Source organism: Sciurus carolinensis, chromosome 5 (assembly GCF_902686445.1).
Source record: "Sciurus carolinensis chromosome 5, mSciCar1.2, whole genome shotgun sequence".
In the NCBI taxonomy this organism is placed as follows: Eukaryota; Metazoa; Chordata; class Mammalia; order Rodentia; family Sciuridae; genus Sciurus; species Sciurus carolinensis.
The window spans coordinates 140,780-161,051 of record NC_062217.1 but is presented as its reverse complement, the minus strand read 5'-3'; the positions used below and the strand labels follow the sequence as shown (position 1 = coordinate 161,051).

The window sequence follows — 20,272 nt, the reverse complement described above, 5'->3', positions numbered from 1 at the left end:
TAGAAGGGCCTGGAACAATATATTTCAAACTCTGAAAGAACATGGTTGCCAACCAAGGCTCCTATACCTAGCAAAACTAACCTTCAGATTTGAAGATGAAATAAAATCCTTCCATGATCAACAAAAGTTAAAAGAATTTACAAATAGAAAGTCTGTGCTACAGAATATTCTCAGCAAAATATTCCATGAGGAGGAAATGAAAAACAACAATGTAGATCAGCAAAGGGAGGAACTACCTTAGAGAAAAACCACTCAAAGGAGAAACCAAGTCATGTTAAAAACCAAAAATAAGCCCAAATGACTGGGAATACGAGTCATATCTCAATAATAACCTTGAACTTTAATGGCCTAAACTCATCAATCAAAAGACATAGACTGGCAGATTTGATTAAAAAGCAAGACCCAATGATATGCTGCCTTCAAGAGACTCATCTCAGATAAGGACATTCACAGACTAAAGGTGAAAGGATGGGGAAAAACCTACCATGCACACAGACTCAGTAAAAAAGCAGGGGTTTCCATCCTTATTTCAGATAAAGTGGACTTCAAACCAAAGTTAGTCAGAGGGGATAAAGAAGGACATTTCAAACTGCTTCAGAGAACCATAAATCAGGAAGACATAATGATCATAAATATTTAAGCCCCAAACAATGGTGCATCCCTGTACATCAAACAAATCCTTCTCAATTCCAGGAATCTAAAAGATCACAACACGGTAATTCTGGGTAACTTTAACACACTGCTCTCACCATGGATAGATCTTCAAGACAAAAACTATACAAAGAAAACACACAACTCAATAACACAATCAATAACTTAGACTTAACAGGCATATATTGAATATTCCATCCATCAATGAGTGAATACACTTTCTTCTCAGCAGCACATGGAACCTTCTTGAAAACAGACCATATGTTATGCCACAAAGCAGCGCCTAGTAAATGCAAAAACAGACAAACAAACAAAAAACTACCTTGTGTTCTATCAGCTCATAGTGGAATGAAATTAGAAATCGATGACAAAATAAAAAACAGAAATTACTCCAACACCTGGAGACTAAATAATATGCTATTGAATGAAGCATGGATAACAGAAAACATCAGGGAGGAGATAAACAAATTCTTAGAGGTAAATGAGAATGATGATTCAACATATGAAAATCTCTGGGACACTATGAAAGCAGTACTAATAGGAAAATTCATTGCATGGAGTGCATTCAAGAAAAGAATAAAAAGTCAACAACTAAATGACCTAACATTACATCCCAAAGCCCTAGAAAAAGAAGAACAGAACATCACCAAAAGTAGTAGAAGACACAAAATAATTAAAATCAGAGTTGAAATTAATGAAATTGAAACAAAAGAAACAATTCAAAAAATTGACAAAACAAAAAGTTGGTTCTTTGAAAAAGTAAACAAAATAGAGAAACCCTTAGCCACACTAACAAAGAGAAGGAGAGAGAAAACTCAGATTACTAAAATTCATGATGAAAAAGGAAATATCACAACAGAAACCACTGAAATACATAACATAATGAGAAGCTACTTTGAATATCTACACTCCAACAAAATAGAAAATATTGAAGATATCGACAAATTTCTAGAGACATATGATCCTCCCAAACTGAACCAGGAGAATGTACACAATTTTAACAGATCAATATCAAGCAATGAAATAGAAGAAGCCATCAAAAGCCTACCAACCAAGAAAAGCCTAGGACCAGATGGATTCTCAGCCAAGTTCCACAAGATCTTCAAAGAAGAACTCATTCCAAACTTCTCAAAGTATTCCAGGAAATAGAAAAGGAGGCAACCCTTCCAAACTCATTCTATGAACCTAGTATCACTCTCATACCCAAACCAGATGAAGATACATCAAGGAAAGAAAATTTTAGACCAATATCACTGATGAATATAGATGCAAAAATCCTTAACAAAATCCGGGCACATCGCATACAAAGACATATTAAGAAGATAGTGCACCACAATCAAGTGGGGTTCATCCTGGGAATGCAAGGTTGGTTCAATATCTGGAAATCAATAAATGTAATCCATCACATCAATAGCCTTAAGGTTAAGAATCATATGATTATTTCAATTGACACAGAGAAAGTGTTTGACAAAATACAACACCCCTTCATGCTGAAAACACTAGAAAAAATAGGGAGAGTAGGAACATACCTCAACATTGTAAAGGCTATTTATGCTAAGCCCACAGCCAACATCATTCTGAATGGAGAAAAACTGAAAGCATTCCCTTTAAAAATGGGAACAAGACAGGGATGCCCTTTTTCACCACTTCTATTCAACATCATCCTGGAAATGCTATCCAGAGCAATTAGACAGACTAAAGAAATTAAAGGGATACAAATATGAAAAGAGAAACTCAAGCTGTCACTATTTGCTGATGACATGATTCTCTATTTAGAGGATCCAAAAAACTCCTCCAGAAAATTTCTAGACCTCATAAATGAATTCAGCAAAATAGCAGGATATAAAATCAACACACATAAATCTAAAGCATTTTTATACAAAAGTGATGAAAATCACAGAAAGGGAAATGAGGAAAACAACTCCATTCACAATAGTCTCAAAAAACAAAACAAAACAAAACAAAACAAAACAAAACAAAACAGAACAAAAACCTGGGAATCAATCTAACCAGAGGTAAAAGATCTCTACAATGAAAACTACCAGAACATTAAAGAAAGAAATTGAAGAAGACCTTAGAAGATGGAAAGATCTCCCATGTTCTTGGATAGGCAGAATTAATGTTATCAAAATGGCCATAATTCCAAAGGCACTATACAGATTTAACACAATTCCAATTAAAATCCCAATGACATTTCTCATCGAAACAGAAAAAGCAATCATGAAATTCATCTGGAGAACAAAAGACCCAGAATAGCCAAAGCAATCCTGGGCAGGAAGAGTGATGCAGGAGGTATCACAATACCAGACCTTAAACTCTATTATAGAGCAATAGTAACAAAAACGGCATGGTATTGGCACCAAAATAGACAGGTATACCAATGGTACAGGATAGAAGACATAGAGACAAACCCACATAGGTACAGTCACCTCATACTAGACAAAGGTGCCAAAAACATACAATGGAGAAAAGAGCCTCTTCAACAGATGGTGCTGGCAAAACTGGAAATCCATATGCAGCAGAATGAATTAAACCACTCTCTCGCCCTGTACAAAACTCAACTCAAAATGGATAGAGGATCTAGGAATTAGACCTGAGACCCTTCACCAGATAGAAGAAAAAGTAGACCTGAATCTCTATCATGTTGGCTTAGGACCAGACTTCCTTATAAGAACCCCACAGCACAAGAAATGAAAGCAAGAATCAATAAATGGGATAGATTCAAACTAAAAAGCTTTCTCTCAACACAGGAAACTATCAGCAATGTGAAGAGAGAGCTTACAGAGTGGGAGAAAATCTTTTCTACACACTTTTCAGATAGAGCACTAATCTCCAAAGTTTATAAAGAACTTAAAAAACTTTACACCCAAAATACAAAGAACCCAATCAATAAATGGGCTAAGGAAATGGGCAGACACTTTGCAGAAGAAGATATACAGGTGATCAACAAATATATGAAAAAGTGTTCATCATCCCTAGTGATTAGAGAAATGCAAATTAAAACCACCCTAAGATTTCATCTATCTCCAATTAGAATGGCGATTATGAAGAACACAAGCAATAGTAAGTGTTGTCGTGAAAGTGGGGGGAAAGGCACACTCATACATAGCTGGTTGAGTTGCAAATTGGTGCAGCCACTCTGGAAGGCAGTATGGAGATTCTTCCGAAAACTTGGAATGGACCCACCATTTGACCCACCTAGCCTACTCCTTGGTTTATAACCAAGGGATTTAAAATCAGCATACTAAATTGATGCAGCCACATCAAAGGTTATAGCAGCTCAATTCACAATAGCTAGATTGTGGAAGCAACCTAGATGCTCTTCAATTGATGAATGGATAAATAAACTGTGGTATGTACACACAATGGAATATTACTCAGCCATAAAGAAAAATAAAATTATGGCATTAGCTGGTAAATGGTTGAAGCTGGAAAATATCATCCTAAGTGAAATAGCCAAGCCCAAAAAGCCAAAGGCTGAATGTTTTCTCTGATAAGTGCATGACGATATATAACAAGAGGGTGGGTGGTGGCGGGGGTGGTGGGGAGAGAAAAATTAAGGAACTTGGATGGTGTGGTAGAAAATGGGGTGGGAAGGGGTGGGGAAGGAAGGATAGTAGAATGAGACAGACAGTATTTCCCTATGTACATGTATGATTACATGAATGGTGTGAATCTACATTGTGTACAACCATAGAAATGAAAAGTTGTATCCCATTTGTGTATAATGAACCAAAATGCAGTCTGTAAAAATAAAAAAGGTCTTAATTAAAAAAAAAATCACAGCATCTCAACGGAACTCAAACATCAAATCAGTCTGAAAAAGATCAGAGCTTGAGGAGATACTTATTCTAATTTCAAAACATCACCATAAAACCCCAGTAATAAACAATACGGTACTGGCATATAGATAGACACGAACCTCAGCGGAACAGATAGCTCCCACCCCCAGAAAACCCTTGCACATAAGCTCAAACAGGTTTACACAAGGGTACCAAGTCCTTTTTATGGGGGAAAGGGTAGTCTTTTCAACAAATGGTACTGGGAAAACTGGATATCCACAGGCAAAATAGACTGAAGTTGAACCCTGATCTAATGCCACATACAAACGCTAATTCAGTGTATGAAAACCTAAATGTAATACCTGAAAGTATGAGAAGAAAAGAGCCTACAGTTTAGGACATTGGATTTGACAATGAGTTTCTGGCTATGACACCAAAGGTACAAGGCACATAAAAGAAAAACAGACCAATAGAACTTCACAAAAACTAACTTTGTATAGAGGATGGTATTTTTTAGGTTTTACTGTGTAAATTTGTATCTGAAAACACTGTTTACTTTATATGCGTTTCTGTGTTTACATTATTTTACATATTCAAAAATTCACAGTATATATTGTGTAGTATTTAAAACTCTTTGGAGGCATTTGTAAAAATATTTAAAAATACTTATGTTTGAAAAGACATCCTTATCACAGTAAAAGGGCGACCCACAGACTGGGGGATACCTGGGGTTACAAATCTGCTGAAGAGCTGATGTGCAGAACAGAGAGGTCCTATAACTCAAGCTCAAAACCCCGACAATTTGATTAAGAAAGGACGGCGGGTGTGCACGACCGCCTCTTGCCTCTTACGGAGGCGGGTGTGCACGACCGCCTCTTGCCCCTTAAGGACGGCGGGTGTGCACGACCGCCTCTTGCCTCTTAAGGACGGCGGGTGTGCACGACCGCCTCTTGCCTCTTACGGAGGCGGGTGTGCACGACCGCCTCTTGCCTCTTAAGGACGGCGGGTGTGCACGACCGCCTCTTGCCTCTTAAGGACGGCGGGTGTGCACGACCGCCTCTTGCCTCTTAAGGACGGCGGGTGTGCACGACCGCCTCTTGCCTCTTAAGGACGGCGGGTGTGCACGACCGCCTCTTGCCTCTTACGGAGGCGGGTGTGCACGACCGCCTCTTGCCTCTTACGGAGGCGGGTGTGCACGACCGCCTCTTGCCCCTTAAGGACGGCGGGTGTGCACGACCGCCTCTTGCCCCTTAAGGACGGCGGGTGTGCACGACCGCCTCTTGCCCCTTAAGGACGGCGGGTGTGCACGACCGCCTCTTGCCTCTTACGGAGGCGGGTGTGCACGACCGCCTCTTGCCTCTTAAGGACGGCGGGTGTGCACGACCGCCTCTTGCCTCTTACGGAGGCGGGTGTGCACGACCGCCTCTTGCCTCTTACGGAGGCGGGTGTGCACGACCGCCTCTTACGGACGGCGGATCTGCATAACTGTTTCCTAAGCGTGGGTATGGGAATGGCCGCAGGCACGCACCTGCCCCAGAGACGCACTCCCACGGCAAGGCGGCCTCACCCGCCCGCAGAGGGCCGCAGAGGCGCGCGGCACCCGCGGGTCAGCGCTCCGCGGCCCCGCAGGGCGGCCCGGGCAGCGCCGCACAACCCCGGAGCGCCACGCTTCGCGAGCGCGCAGGCGCAGAGGCCAGCCTGCCGGGCAGCCGCGGCGCAGCACGCGCGCTTGGACGGTGGCGGCAACACCATGGGGCCTGGTCCAGAGTCACCAGGCGCCAGGGTGCTGCACGGCCCAGTCCTGCCCCTTTAAAAATAAGCCCGATCGAAGGGCAGCAACAGGAGACCAAGGGAACTCGAGCGACGCCTGGGTTCGTCGATGCAGCGGAACCTTCCGGCGCTCACCGTGGCGCGCGGAGGACGGAGGCAGGAGGGCGGGCGGCACTTCCGGGGCGGTGCGCGGCACTTCCGGTCCTCCCCGCGTTCCGCCGCCATTAGGGATCCCGCGCCATAGGCCTGTCCGCGCCACCGCGCCGAGGGTGAGAGCGGGCGGCAAGGAACGGGCGGGTCGAGGCGCCGTGCGGGCCGCGCGCTCTTTCAGCTGATGTGCGGTTAGCGGCGGCCGCGCGGGGTCGGAGGAGACCGCGCCCGGGGACGCGCCGAGCGGGGGCGAGCTGGGTGGGGAGGTGGATCCGGAGGAAAACGCAGGTCCGGCTGCGAGCTTGCGGTGCTGCCCCGCCGCGGGCGCGGGCACCCGAGGGCGGTGACGTTTGCCGAGGGACGCTGGCGGATGCCCGCGTGCACGGTGAATGGATCGCTCTCCAGGCGACTTTTGTTGGAATCACCTCACACTAATTAATGCAAGATGTAGTATAGAAACGGAGGGTGTAGGAAAGGTATATGGGAAACCTTTGTGTTTCCTGTTAAAATTTCTCATAGCACAAAACTACTCGAAGAATAATTTGGTTAATTGAAAGAACCTCCAGGGATGAGGAGTAATGCTAAAGTGTATGTAGACTGAGAACCCAATTAGTTTTAAACATACTCTGCACAATTGGGTTTTAATGTAAAAAGCCACATATCAGAATGTATTTTAGAAGACAATTCATTGTGTGAGGCCTCCAGGAAGAAATTGGGAATAAATGCTATAGTATGTGGTATCGCATGATGGTGGGCGTGCAGAGCACCAAAGATGCAGTCTGTAGTGGTGAAAAGTAGGCCAAGAGACATTTCTGTTAATTTGGACGATTTGTAGTTAGTATTAGGAGCTCACGAAGTTCCAGGAATTTTTCTTTTTGGAGTCTTAAAGCTGGATTCTGGACTTTTCCTGGAATGGCCCTGTGGATGGTTCAGCCAGAGTGGGAAAGAGAGCATTGTGCTACAACAGACTTGGAATCAAGAAATCTTGGTCTTCTGTGGCTTCTGCTGACCTAATTATTGTTGTAATCTTTGAGCCGTCACTTCTGTCCCTCAGCATCAGTTTTCTCAGTTATAAAACAAAGAGGGTTGGACTCAAAACTCTGTTCCTGGCTTCTAATTATGGCCCTACTGACAAAGCATCTTGTTACAGTTCATGGTGGAGTAGTTTGTAAAACTGTGGAGCTAAAATCTGTTCTGCTGACTTCTGCTGTTGCTTCTAGAACAGCTTCTGTGTTATCCTTAGTTTTTCTGCATGTGAAGTTGTGACTCGTTTTCCAGTGCCACCTATTGTGTTGCTGTTTTGCATGTTCCGTCGTTTGCTAGTGACTCTTGGTGTGTTGTCCCTCCTGCCCAGAGCTGGAGACAAGAGTAGGTGGAGTGTGGGGTGCTCTGCCTAGTGCAGAATATGGGACACAACTCCCTCTAGTGCTGTACTTACACGGTTGCTATTGGATTCTAAATATTTGAAAAGGTTTATTTTGTTAGTTTTGGGTCCTTGTACTGGCTTTTCAAGATCTTACTGAATTCCACTGTGTTCATTGGATCATGATATACTAAAGAGAGTCTGGAGAGACAGCAAAGGTCTGTTTTGTCCTTGGTCAGATGCTGGTCATTGACCTGATCTTGGGCAAGTCATTTAATATCAGACTTGAGTTTCCTCAACTCTTAAGTTGAAATTTTAAAGTAGATGCTTCCATAGATGGGTGCTCAGGTCACTTCTGATTTCAAAGTCTTTGAGTTTAAGATTGGATCCTCAACCTTCATAAGACAGTGTTGGGATTGAGCATATGTTTTCTGAGCACACACTGTTTCAAGGATGTACAAAGGTTTCAGAGGTGAGTAACTGGATAGTCTTGAATCAGGCTGAAGTGCCCCAGGGTGACTTCTACCCTGGAAGTAGCTTATAGCTGGGTATAGGGAGATTGGGGGATTGGGAAATTAGCCATTGTCTAAAAAGGTGAAGAGTTTGAGGGATGAAAAGATTTGCCTGATGGGTAGGTAGCAAGACAGAATGTAAAGGGCAGGAAGTGTGTGTTTAAAGATTGAGATTGAGAAGAGCTGGGGAGTTATATGTGGTCAGTACTTTTGAAAATGCATTCTGGTTGGGAGCTTTCTGTGCTGTGTTCAGATTTTATACTGCAGGTGTTTGGCAGACAGGGATTGTGAGCAGGCAAGTTACATTAGACTTGTAGGGTTTGGAGTCGTCTGTGGTAGCAGGGTGATGAATGGGGGAGCATGGACAGGTGTCAAAGAGTGTTGAGCCATAGGGGAGACAGGAAGGAGTAGGTGGACACACAGGCAGTGACCTTCTGTGCATAGCCAGTGTATCCCATTCTGTTCTTGTCAGCATACTCAGCAGATCAGGAAACTTTCTTGTTGAAATGAACACGGGGAGAAAAAAGGCCAGAGCAGTCACTGGGGCAGGTCTGCCCTTCCTCCCGTGGGTCAGAACACCACCATCACGCCTCCTGCCAGTCCTCTTCCTTTTTTCCTGTTGGGTCCTGTTGATTGTGTTGTTTCTCCTGCTGCACATGAACAACGTTGATCAGCAGAACATCAGCTCCTTATGATCTGCACCAGCAGGCGTGAGTGCTGTCAGAGAGTAAAAGTGTGGGTCATGTACCCAGACGGTCTAAGCTGATGTCAGGTGGGTCAATTTGAGAAGGGTCTGGTCCAACATGGGTGTAATTTCATAGTTGATTGTAATACACAGTGAGAAAAGAGCAGTGTCATGTGGGTGTCTGCTGCAGGCTTTGGTGCTGTGTCCAGGCTTACTGGTGGGATCCCTCACTGTTGAAGCGGGTCCCTGTGGCGAGAGGGACAAAGAACTAAGTGGTCCAGATGGTCATAGAGTTGTAATTTTGATTACCTTCCCTTTTTGTTTTTTGTTTGTTTTTTTCAGATTCAGCTTCTCATCTTTGCCCTACTGAGGCAGTTTTCTGTGTGTTAGAAAGCCATGTAGACCACCTGCCCTTTGAAGGCCACTTCCTAGGTGTCCTGTAAGACAGCTGGTAAGTGGCAGGAAAGAGCATGTTACAGTTTTTTTTCTTTTCCACACTAAAATCATTTATCCAGAATTTAATGTTTAGGAGAATATTTTATGATTAGAAAGAGGGAAAAGTGCTGGAGTTGTTGAGGAAAAACTCTACACACCTGTCTCAGTAATAGTGTGTGAAGGTGTGCTGAATATGCATGCCCCTGGTAGAACTGGGGTATGAAGAATGAATTACCTCCCATTCTTTGAAGAACTTTTTGAAGAAAGATGTGACTTGGTGGCAGCAGACAAGGGTGTTGGAACTTTGGTGGCAGGTCGAGGAAGGAGGGAGGCCAGGTGAACTCCTACATGTTCTGTGATGCTTATGAGATGTGTGACATGATGCTTCTTTGCTGCCAGCAGTTCTTGGCCGTTCACTGTCTCCACTACAGCCAGATGGGGTTATTGATACACATCTTTCTCTCATCTTCCTCTAAAGTCTTTAGTTTTATTGAAATTTGGGCCCTAGGTGGTTAGCCAATGATTTTTGCCTGATTTTTTCATCATGTTTGTAAGTTAATGATCATTTTAGAGATTTTTCTTCAGAACTTAGTAACTATATTTTTCTTCTGGTATAGTTTTTTTGGGCCTTGAAATAATTTTCTAAAAGACAGTATAATTGCTGGGGAATGTCTATCTTCTGTTTAGCTTTAGATCAAAAAAAGCAAATGAGACACCACTGATAGAGGTAGTTGTAAACAGCAGTCAGCAGTAGCATCTTTAAAAACAAAATTTATGGGCTGGTGGTATATCTCAGTTGCTAAAGTGCTCGCCTATCATGCATAAGACTCTGGGTCAATCCCCAGTGCCACCAAAAAAAAGCAGAACTTATCAGAATCAGTGATGTTATCTTTCTCGCCTGTGTTCTGATCCTGTGACTGAAGTGTCTGACTTGTGCTGCTCTCTTGAGGAGCAGTCCTGTGGAAAGAATGTGCCATCCCCATCACCTTAGCAAGAACATCCCACATGCTGTTGGCAGTGGCTGTTCAAGTATCATTTGATGGAAAAAATAATCAAAAACAAAAATTTTAGTGACAGATTCTCACGATATTGCCCTGACTGACTTTGAACCCCTGGACTCAGGCATCCTCCTGCCTCAGTTTCCCAAGTAGTGGGGATGCTGGCACATGCCACTGTGCCTGGCTGATAATGAGAAAAGATGTTTCCGTCCACTTGGCATAAACTCAACAATGTACAGTAGTTATAAAAGCTCTGTTATTGGTTGCTTGATCACCTGCTGAGATTGGCATACCAGAATGGAAGTAGCAGGGATGGGAAGTAGAGAGGGAACAGTACACAGAAGAGTCTAGAGTAGAGTTGTACATGGAAATTAGTAAATGCTGAATGGTCCTCACATGGAGAAAGAGCTGTGCGATCAGGCTGTTGAGACAAGTGATTCAGGGTGAAAATATCAGGCTGGATTCTTACCTCCTTATACCAGATGGAGTTGAGTGACATGTATCAGGTTGATGGTGTAGCTCAGCTCAGTGGTAGAGCTTGCCTAACCTGCACAAGGCCATGGCTTCATCCCAGGTCCCAGCACTCTAAAACCTAAGGTCAAAAAAAAAGGTCAAAATTAGGAAAAGCTTATTGAATGGTTAAAAAAAAAAAAAATGAGAAAGCATAATTTAAAATCCAGCTTTGCAAGGATAATAGCCTTAAATTTTAAACTTTTGTGCAAGCCAGTGTGTGTGATGAAGAAATATTATTTAAAAATTATTCTAAAATTATGAATTAGATTATTTTAGGCCTGCATTTCTCCTGCAGATAACAGGTAGTTTGCTTCGAAATGGACATAGCCTGTCTACTACAGCAGGGCTGTAACTAAATTGCTTCTTGGAAAAGAAAGCATGTGGGTCAGCACAGTGACTCATTTTATAGAACTATTCCCTTAACCTCACATTCCTACCATTCATGTCTTTCTTCTATCAAGATGATGTATGTAAAACCAGCAGAGTATCTGTGACTCAGAACATTAGTTCCATATTCTTCTCTTAAAATCTTTTAGAGACTTTTTTTTTTTTGTGGTGCTGGGGATTGAATCCAGGGCCTTGTGCTTTCGAGGAAAGCAATCTACCAACTAAGCTATATCCCCAGCCCTTTTAGAGATATATCTAATAAAGCACATACTATTCTAGATCTAAAATCATGCAGTTATAGGTAGGACAGCATTTTATTCAAAACAGTGTCCATGAAAATAATTTATTTTTACTTTATTGCACAGTGTTGAAAGTTTTTAAAGAACATAGTCCAACAGAAAGAAGATGGAAGTTTTCCAGGAACTTCGGAAACCATCTGTACGTTTGGAATGTGACCACTGCAGTTTCAGAGGCACTGATTATGAAAATGTGCAGATCCACATGGGCACTATCCACCCAGAATTCTGTGATGAAATGGATGCTGGGGGATTAGGTAAGATGATCTTTTACCAGAAAAGTGCAAAGCTCTTTCATTGCCATAAGTGCTTCTTCACCAGCAAAATGTACTCCAATGTGTACTATCACATCACATCCAAACATGCGGCCCCAGAGAAATGGAATGATAAACCAAGAAGTCAGTTGAACAAAGAAACAGATCCTTTGAGAATACCCCTTCTTCCTGAAAACCAGAAAACGCCGACTAATTCAGCAGAACTGAAACCCGGGACTTCCCTCTCAATAGAAACACAGAAACTAGGTCCAGTTCTGTCTCCAGAGTCTCCGGAACCTGCTCCTCTTGCTCCCTTGGAGCTTCAGAAACCTGGCCCTTCTGTTCCTCCTGAGCAGGCAACTTCTCCTCCTCCAGACCCTTCGAAACCTGCTCCTGTTTCTTCTCCTGAGCTTCCAAAATCATCCCCTGTTGTATCTGAGTTGCAGAAGCCTGTCCCTGTCCCCTCTCCAGAACCACAGAAACCTGTCACTCTATCTCCTGAGCCAGTAAAGGCTGCTCTTGCTAACCCTAAGCCTCAGAAGCACTCTCACTTTGCAGACACAGGGGGACCACCTTCAGCCTCATCTCCAGAGTCACCGGTTCTGGCTGCTTCCCCCGAGCCTTGGGGGCCGTCCCCAACTGCGTCCCCAGAATCTCGGAAGACCACCCGGACTGCCTCCCCAGAGCCAAAGAAGCCATCCCCGTCAGAGTCTCCTGAACTTTGGAAGCCATTCCCTGCTGTCTCCCCAGAGCCCCGAAGACCAGCCCCAGCTGTGTCGCCAGGCTCCTGGAAGCCAGGGCCACCCGGATCCCCAAGGCCTTGGAAGTCCAGTCCTTCGGCATCTTCAGGACCTTGGAAGCCAACTAAACCTGCGCCATCTGTGTCTCCTGGACCGTGGAAACCAATTCCTTCCATATCACCTGGACCTTGGAAACCAGCTTCGTCTGTGTCCCCTGCGTCCTGGAAGTCGTCTCCAGTCTCATCTGGCTCCTGGAAAACTCCCCCAACATCTCCAGAGTCATGGAAGTCTGGACCACCAGAGCTCCGGAAGTCATCCCCTGCCTTGTCACCTGAGCACTGGAAAGCAGTTCCCCCAGTGTCTCCTGAGCTTCGTAGACCAGGCCCACCGCTCTCCCCAGAGATCCGTAGCCCAGCAGGCTCTCCAGAGCTCAGGAAACCCTCAGGGTCACCAGACCTTTGGAAGCTTTCTTCTGACCAGCGGAAAACTTCTCCTGCTTCACTTGATTTTTCGGAGTCCCAAAAAAGTTCCCGTGGTGGTTCTCCTGATCTCTGGAAGTCTTCCTTTGTAATGGAAACTCAGAAGCCCACTGTCTTCCCTGAGACCCGGAAGCCAGGTCCTTCTGGGCCATCTGAGTCCCCAAGAGCAGCTTCGGATATTTGGAAGCCTGTCCTTTCTATTGATGCTGAGTCTCGAAAGTCTGCACTGTTTCCTGAGTGCACCAGAGCAGCTCCTCCTGCCTCTCCTGAGCCACGGAAACGTGTTCTTTTCCCAGAGCCCCGGAAGCATGCCCTGTTCCCTGAACTGTCCAAGTCTGTTGTGTTCTCAGAAGCTCAGAAAGCAGCAGAGCTTGGCGATGAACTACAGGTAGATGCCACAGAGGACCAAAATCTTTTGGTTCAGGAAGAGCTTCTGGCCACTCCTAAGAAACTCTTGGAAGATGCCCTGTTCCCTTCCTCCAAGAAGCTCAAGAAGGACAGCCAGGAGGGCTCAGATGCTGAGCTGAGCAGCAGCGAATTCCTCAGAACAGACCTGGATGCCATAGACATGAAGGGCCAGGAGTCAAGCAGTGATCAAGAGCAGGTGGATGTGGAATCTATTGATTTTGGTAAAGAGAACAAAATGGACATGACAAGTCCAGAGCAATCCAGAAACGTGCTACAGTTCACTGAAGAAAAAGAAGCATTCATCTCAGAAGAGGAGATTGCAAAATACATGAAGCGTGGGAAGGGGAAGTATTACTGCAAGATCTGTTGCTGTCGCGCTATGAAGAAAGGTGCTGTTTTGCATCATTTAGTTAATAAGCACAATGTCCACAGTCCTTACAAGTGCACAATTTGTGGAAAGGCCTTTCTTTTGGAATCTCTCCTTAAGAATCACGTAGCAGCTCACGGGCAAAGTTTACTTAAATGTCCACGTTGTAATTTTGAATCAAATTTCCCAAGGGGCTTTAAGAAACACCTAACTCATTGTCAAAGCAGGCATAATGAAGAAGCAAATAAAAAGCTGATGGAAGCTCTTGAGTCCCCCTTGGAGGAACCACAGATTTGATTTTTGAGCAGTTGTGAACACTTGCTGTACAGCGCTGTCTGTGGAGACTGTAGCTTGTTTTGTAGCCTGGTTGGGCCAGTAGATGGTAATGTGTAGCATGTACTGTGTGTGATCGTCTCACTAGTGTTGAAAGGATAAGTACTTGGTCTTTTTCCCACTGTTATGTGGCTGTCTTGTAAATCAACTTTCTACTGTATATTTTAGATGGATAAACTTCTCATTTAAGTATATTCAAATAGTAACAGAGAAGTAGGCATTATATGTAGTAAACAAGCAAGTTCTGAACTCCAGTTAAAATGTGTTTGTATGTGAAACCCAGTTTCAGACAATAGAGGTTATTAGGTGGAGGGCTGGGGTACAGGTTAGTGGTAGAACACTTGCCTAGCCTGTGCCAGGCTCTGGGTTCAGTCCCCAGCACCCACAAAAAATTATTATATGGAATGTTTAAGAATAGGCATGAAAAGTAAATTTGAGAAAAATTTTGTTCCCCTGAATGTATTTTAAAATCATAAGAGTTATTTTCTATTTGATTATGTAAAATTATTTTATAAATCTTGAACAGTTTTTAGATGCTCATAGCTTTTATGTCACGGAAAGCTGAGTCTCAGGGTTGCTGATTTTCTGCTGACAGGGAAGGTTGAGGAAGTCTTTGAAGTAGTCCTGCAGGGGCTGCGGGGAAGGCCTGTGAGGGGGCTCTTCTTATTCTTGGTTATTCTAGCAGTCTTCCATCTGCTGTCCTGCGCTCACTTTCCTGTCAGCCCACACTATTGGATTACTAGGTGATCTCAGATGAGCTTTTTTCCCCTCTTTTCTGCGGTGCTGGTGATGAAACCCAGGACCTCACACACACTAGGCCAGTGCTGTACTACTGAGCCGTACGTACCCCAACCCACAGCTGATCCTTAACTGTCATGTGTTAGTGTTCCCTACCTCATACTGCTGGGCCTCTCTCCCCCTGTTGGGTTTAAGACCAGAGTAGTGGGTAGGAGTTGAAAGTCTTCCAGGTTCACAGTAAGAGCTTTTGTAAATAGACGTTTCTGTTAAAGAGATATATCAGTTTTGTTTTCCACAGTTATGTTACTGTAAATACCTTGTACCTGTTGAGGATTATTTTATTCTAAAATATTTTGTCAAATGTGTATCAACCAAATTAAAAAGACTTTCATGTCAGCAGTGTCGTTTTCTTTGGTGTAATTTTCACTGCATGATATCCAGGTCTCTTTTCTCCCACCTCCTCTTGTTTTCAACATAGCATTGAGCAGCACTTTCTAAGCCATGTGTTCTGTGTGTCCTGTGACCAGCACATCAGGGAGGTTGTGCACTGGGAGCTCTGTGGGGGAAGTCTCTTCTGTGCACTTGAGCATATGACAAGCCCTGGGATTCTGCACTTGCCTGTCTCACCTGCCCTGTGCAGCCTTGTGAAGCATGTGGTGTTGAAGGGTTCTGGCCAGCATTGCAACACTGGGTTCACTTAGCCATTTGCCCTCAAAGCTGAACCCTGCCTGGTGAAGCTGCAGTTCTTGGCTCTAACTCTTCACCTCTTGATGTTTCTTCAGAGCTTCAACTTACAGGACTGGACTTGGTAGCATGCTTCCTGTGTGGCAGCATCTTTATCAGACTGACCCCCTCAGGCCTTTCCATTCTCATCCTTGAAATTAGTACTGTTAATGAACTCAGCCTGTTGTGTTCACATGCCATCTTTTACTCTGCATATATGGATTTGATGCCATTGAATGTTAGTTGACTGATTTGGTAATTACTTCTGCTCGACCTGAGCCTGTCTATAGGAGATACTGCTTTTGTTTTTAATATTGGTGTAGATTCTGTGACCTTTTTTGGGTGAGGACCTGGAGGGGTGTTTATCAAATAAGATCTGCAAGCATCACAAGGCAGTGTTCCTTTTTTAGTTGAATTACAGCCCAGACCTAAAATCCCTGAAATTGTATCCTTCCTAATCTGGCCATGACTATTGAAGTGTAATCGTGATCACGTGGTGCATTAGCTTCCTACTGCTGTCACAGTGCCTAGGATGTGGCTCAGGCCCACGGGTGCCCTATGATGATTGTGGTTCCCTGGCTAGAATGTGGGGTCACATGGCTTTCCCTCCTGGAGACTCCAGGAGAACCCACTTCTGTGCCCTCAACTGCTGGAGACCCTGCTCTTCTTGACTCAGTTCCCTTCCCACCTCTGCAAAACCAGTACTATGGTGGCTGTGACTGCTCAGTTGTTAGCCCTTTTCCAGCTGCTGCCTCCCCTTGCTCTGAAGGGCACTGTGGTCATCTTGACCTGTCCAGGTGGCCTGGGAACACCTTCCTGCGTCAGGACAAGCAGCTTTAGTCCTCTTTTGCTGTCAGCTGCTGTGATCCCAGGTTCTAGGGATTAGGACCTGGGCATCTAGGGGGCTATTCTGCCTATCAGACCTGGGCTTGGAAGTTCAGTTTCTGATTCCTTACCTGGCCTCCCATGGCCACGTTGGTTTCCTTGATGACATATCTGTCCCACTGCCTGTGGATCTAGGTCCTCCACTGCATGGTTCATGTATGCCTCCACAGTTAACCCAACCACCCATAACCACAAGATAAGAACCCCCAAGACCAAAAAAGTGACCTCATAAGGTCTGGTTACTGTCATTGGCAAATTCCCTCCAGCAGCCTTCCTACCTTGGACACCTGGCTGGCGTGTTTATGTTGGGTGTGCCTTCTCTGGAGAAACAGTAGACAGTGATGTACAGGGTCACCCCTATGTGGTTTCAGAAGCCCCATCCCTACCTTGGGGTTGAGTGGGTAGGACAGAGTCTGTCTTTAGTTATGGTTGTGAGTGGTCAATATGCCCTCAGTGTAAGACAAACTGACAAGGTTGGTAAGTTATAGAACAGTACCTAAAGGCACACTTAACATATAAAAATAAATTTAAAAGTAAAAAAAAAAAAGATTCAAACACCAGAAGTTGGTTTATATTTTTAACTTCAGAGAAGTAGAGCTTAGGGAAGGAAATATACTAGCAATAAAGTCTATTTAATGGAGAGCCAGTTCAGTGTTAAACACCTATCCTCCCTGCAAAGACAGCTGTGGCTTCAGCACACATGAAGCAGGAGTTGAAAGAGGAAATGTGAATGTTGTAAGAAGGGTCTTGGGGTGGGGTTATGGCTCAGTGTGGAGTGGTCCTGGCATGTGCAACCCTAGCCCTAACCCTAACCCAGACACCAGGAAAAGCCAGAGCAAAGCAGGCAGACTGGGAAGTTCCACAGTCTGAATTACCTACTTGTGAATAAATAGGCAATGAGCAGAAGGATGAGGACTTGAGAAACATCAAGTGCATTGGATGCTGCTAGTTTGAACCCAATTATTATGTCTGTGAAATTTATTTGAAACAATTTGAGAAATCCATTGATTTGGCATTTGATATTAAGGAATTATTCTTGATTACTTCCAATTGATAATATTATGACTGTATTAAGGAGTTCTTGCCATTATGTGACTGAAATTTTTGTTGAGGAAACCAGATGATGCTGGGATTTGCTGGGTGAGTCTGTTCAGTGGGGTGGATCATCTGGAAAGTTCCAGGGGCCACTGTAGTGATAGCTGTATGGTCAGACACCAGGCTGTACCGTCCAGAAAGCTTGGGGGACCAGGGCCAACAGGCAGCCTGCAGCTCCTGTGGACCCCATAGTGAGGGTTGTGTAGGCAGAATGCTACCCAGAATCTTCAGGGGCCCTCAGCTCCCAGGAACCTCTGCAGCAGGGTTACATGGGCAGAACAACTACACTACCCAGAATACTCAGGGTACCAGGGAAAGCATGTGACCCGAGGCTTCCAGAGGACTACATGGTGAAGGTTGAGCAGCAGAATGATAGACCACTGCACAGAATCCTCAGAGGTGCCTGGGCAAGCATGTGGCAGGCAGCTGCCAGGAGACTCTGTGTTGAGGGCTACACAGGTGAGAGGTACTGCACTACCCAGGATCCAATGCAGCCTGCAATTCCCAGAGGCCACTGCAGCGAAGGCTGTCTGGGCAGAATGACATACACCACCCACAATCCTTGGGGACTGCAGTTTCCAGAGACATCTGCTGTGGGGGCTACAAGGGCAGAAGTCCAGACTGTGCTGCCCAGAATCCCCGGGGGTCCTGGGTGATATGCAGCCTGTAACTCCCAGAGATTCCTGTGATGAGGGCTGCAGGTAGAGTTGACTTCACTACCTACAATCCTCGTAGAGCCAGGATGAGAATGTGGCCTGCAGCTCTGTGGTCCACCTGAAATGGGTATGCAGGCAAAACACTAGACTACATTCCCACAATCTACAGGGCCTGCAGTTACAAGGATCTTCTGTGGTTTGGACCACAGGGCAGAGAAGTGACTGAACTACACTACCTGGAATCCTGGCAGAGGGAGGTGCCAAGGAGAGTGTGCATCCTGCAACTCCCAGAGGCCTTCATGGTGAGGGCTGTACAGACAGAAGGCCAGACTACACTATCCAGAAGCCCTGCAGCTCCCAGACACCTTCCCATTGAGGTCCACATCAGCAGAACTTTGAACCACACTATCCAGAATCCTCAGGGTGTCCTGTGGGCTTGTGACAGTTCCTACTTAGGTAGGATGGGCTGCAGCTCCCAGAGGCCTCTGAGATGAGGGCTGCATTGTAGAGTGCTGGACTCCACTACCCAGAAAGCTGGGTGAGCATACTGCTTGCAGTTGCCATAGGCTGCTGGGATGAGGGTTGTATGCGCAGAACTCTTAGACTACATTGTCCAAAATCCCTGGGAATGCTGAGTGAATGTGTAGCCTGGGGCTCCCAGAGGCCTCCACGGTGAATTATCTAGAATCCACTAAGTGGTGTTGGGTGCATCCTGCAACTCCCAGAGGCCTCTGGGGACTGTACTTCTGAGCAGGTACTCCTCACGTTAATGGTGACCACTTCTTAAAACCCATGATCCTAAATGGCCCAGTCTCTCGTAAGTCACTCCGTTTCAAAGACTACACTTCCCAGAGGCCTCTGCAGTGCCCTGTTTCTGGCCTTCTGCCCTTGAGCTCACGTATGAAGTGTCCAGGGGGCTCCAAGTACTTGTCTCTGCCCGGCTGCAGCAGCTCTTGGCCTGATGGAGTGTAGGGCGGGGTTGCAGAGAAGTGATTTCCTGGACTCCATATTCTACTCTCCTGAAATTCCACTCCATGATGGCACAGATAAACACAGCCAGATCTAGTTATGTTATGGGCTGATTTGAAAATTAAGCCAAGTTGACCCCATTTTGTTCAGACATCTTACCCTGTGTAAAATCGGCCATCCTTTCCTCATGAGCCCACTCACATAGAAGCTAACACCTCTACCCTCATCCACTTGCACACTGACCACAATGTTGTTGAATTACGGAGTTAATGCAAGCTTGGCTTCCTCAGTATGTACCAAAGTGCAATTTCTGAGAATGTTATTTTCACATTATGAACAAATGTATCTTGTGATTAAAACTGCCTCTCCCACCCCACTACTTTATTTTTTGTTGTTCTTAAGCTGCTTTCCACCCCAAATCATTGTTGAGAGTTCCAGAACTGTCTGCTTTCTGCTGCCTCTGACCTGGCCAGAATAAACCCTTTATCTTTTGCTTCGGAAGGATCCGGAGCCTTTATTTGGGATACTGGAATAGCGCCTTAGCAGTTAAAGCAGTGCGAAGGGATTTTATCCAGCAGCAGCTCAGGTGGAAGGAGCAGAGGAGAGTCACTGGGAAGCCAGGAGAGGCCCCGCCTCCCGGCACTGAGCGCTCCTGCGCTGGGCGGGGCCGAGGGGCGGGGCCGGGGCGGGGATGGGGCGGAGCCTCCAGGCGCCATTCCTGGAGTCGGTCCCGCCTTCAGGTTCCGCTGCCTCCTCCCGACCAGCTTGGCAGAGCCAGTGCTCTAGGACCTGGTGGGTCACCCCACGGGGAGGGGCAGAGCTCCCTCCTCCTCAGAGCAGCCTGAGGGAGACGCCTGGCTTGGGGACACTGTGGGTCACGTCTCTAGGGACGCCTGGGGCTCCCTCCTCCTCAGAGCAGCCTGAGGGAGACGCGTCATTTGGGGACACTGTGGGTCACGTCTCTAGGAACGCCTGGGGCTCCCTCCTCCTCAGAGCAGCCTGAGGGAGACGCCTGGCTTGGGGACACTGTGGGTCACGTCTCTAGGGACGCCTGGGGCTCCCTCCTCCTCAGAGCAGCCTGAG

At 45.6% G+C, this 20,272-nt stretch overlaps 1 protein-coding gene across 3 annotated transcripts; it reads left to right on the top strand.

The window, feature by feature from the left end:
* The first annotated feature begins 6,142 nt into the window (after nt 1-6,142).
* On the top strand, nt 6,143-15,257 carry Champ1 (chromosome alignment maintaining phosphoprotein 1). Of its 3 annotated transcripts, none has more exons than XM_047554178.1 (3): nt 6,144-6,472; nt 9,256-9,364; nt 11,612-15,257. In XM_047554178.1, exon 3 carries the CDS (start codon nt 11,652-11,654, stop codon nt 14,085-14,087), a length of 2,436 nt encoding a protein of 811 aa, XP_047410134.1. In that variant the 5' UTR covers nt 6,144-6,472; nt 9,256-9,364; nt 11,612-11,651; the 3' UTR covers nt 14,088-15,257. The 3 variants fall into 3 exon arrangements, with proteins under 3 accessions (XP_047410136.1, XP_047410134.1, XP_047410135.1); XM_047554179.1 differs by lacking the exon at nt 6,144-6,472 and adding an exon at nt 6,549-9,000; XM_047554180.1 differs by lacking the exon at nt 9,256-9,364 and having other exon boundaries at nt 6,143-6,472.
* The last annotated feature ends 5,015 nt before the right edge of the window (nt 15,258-20,272 follow it).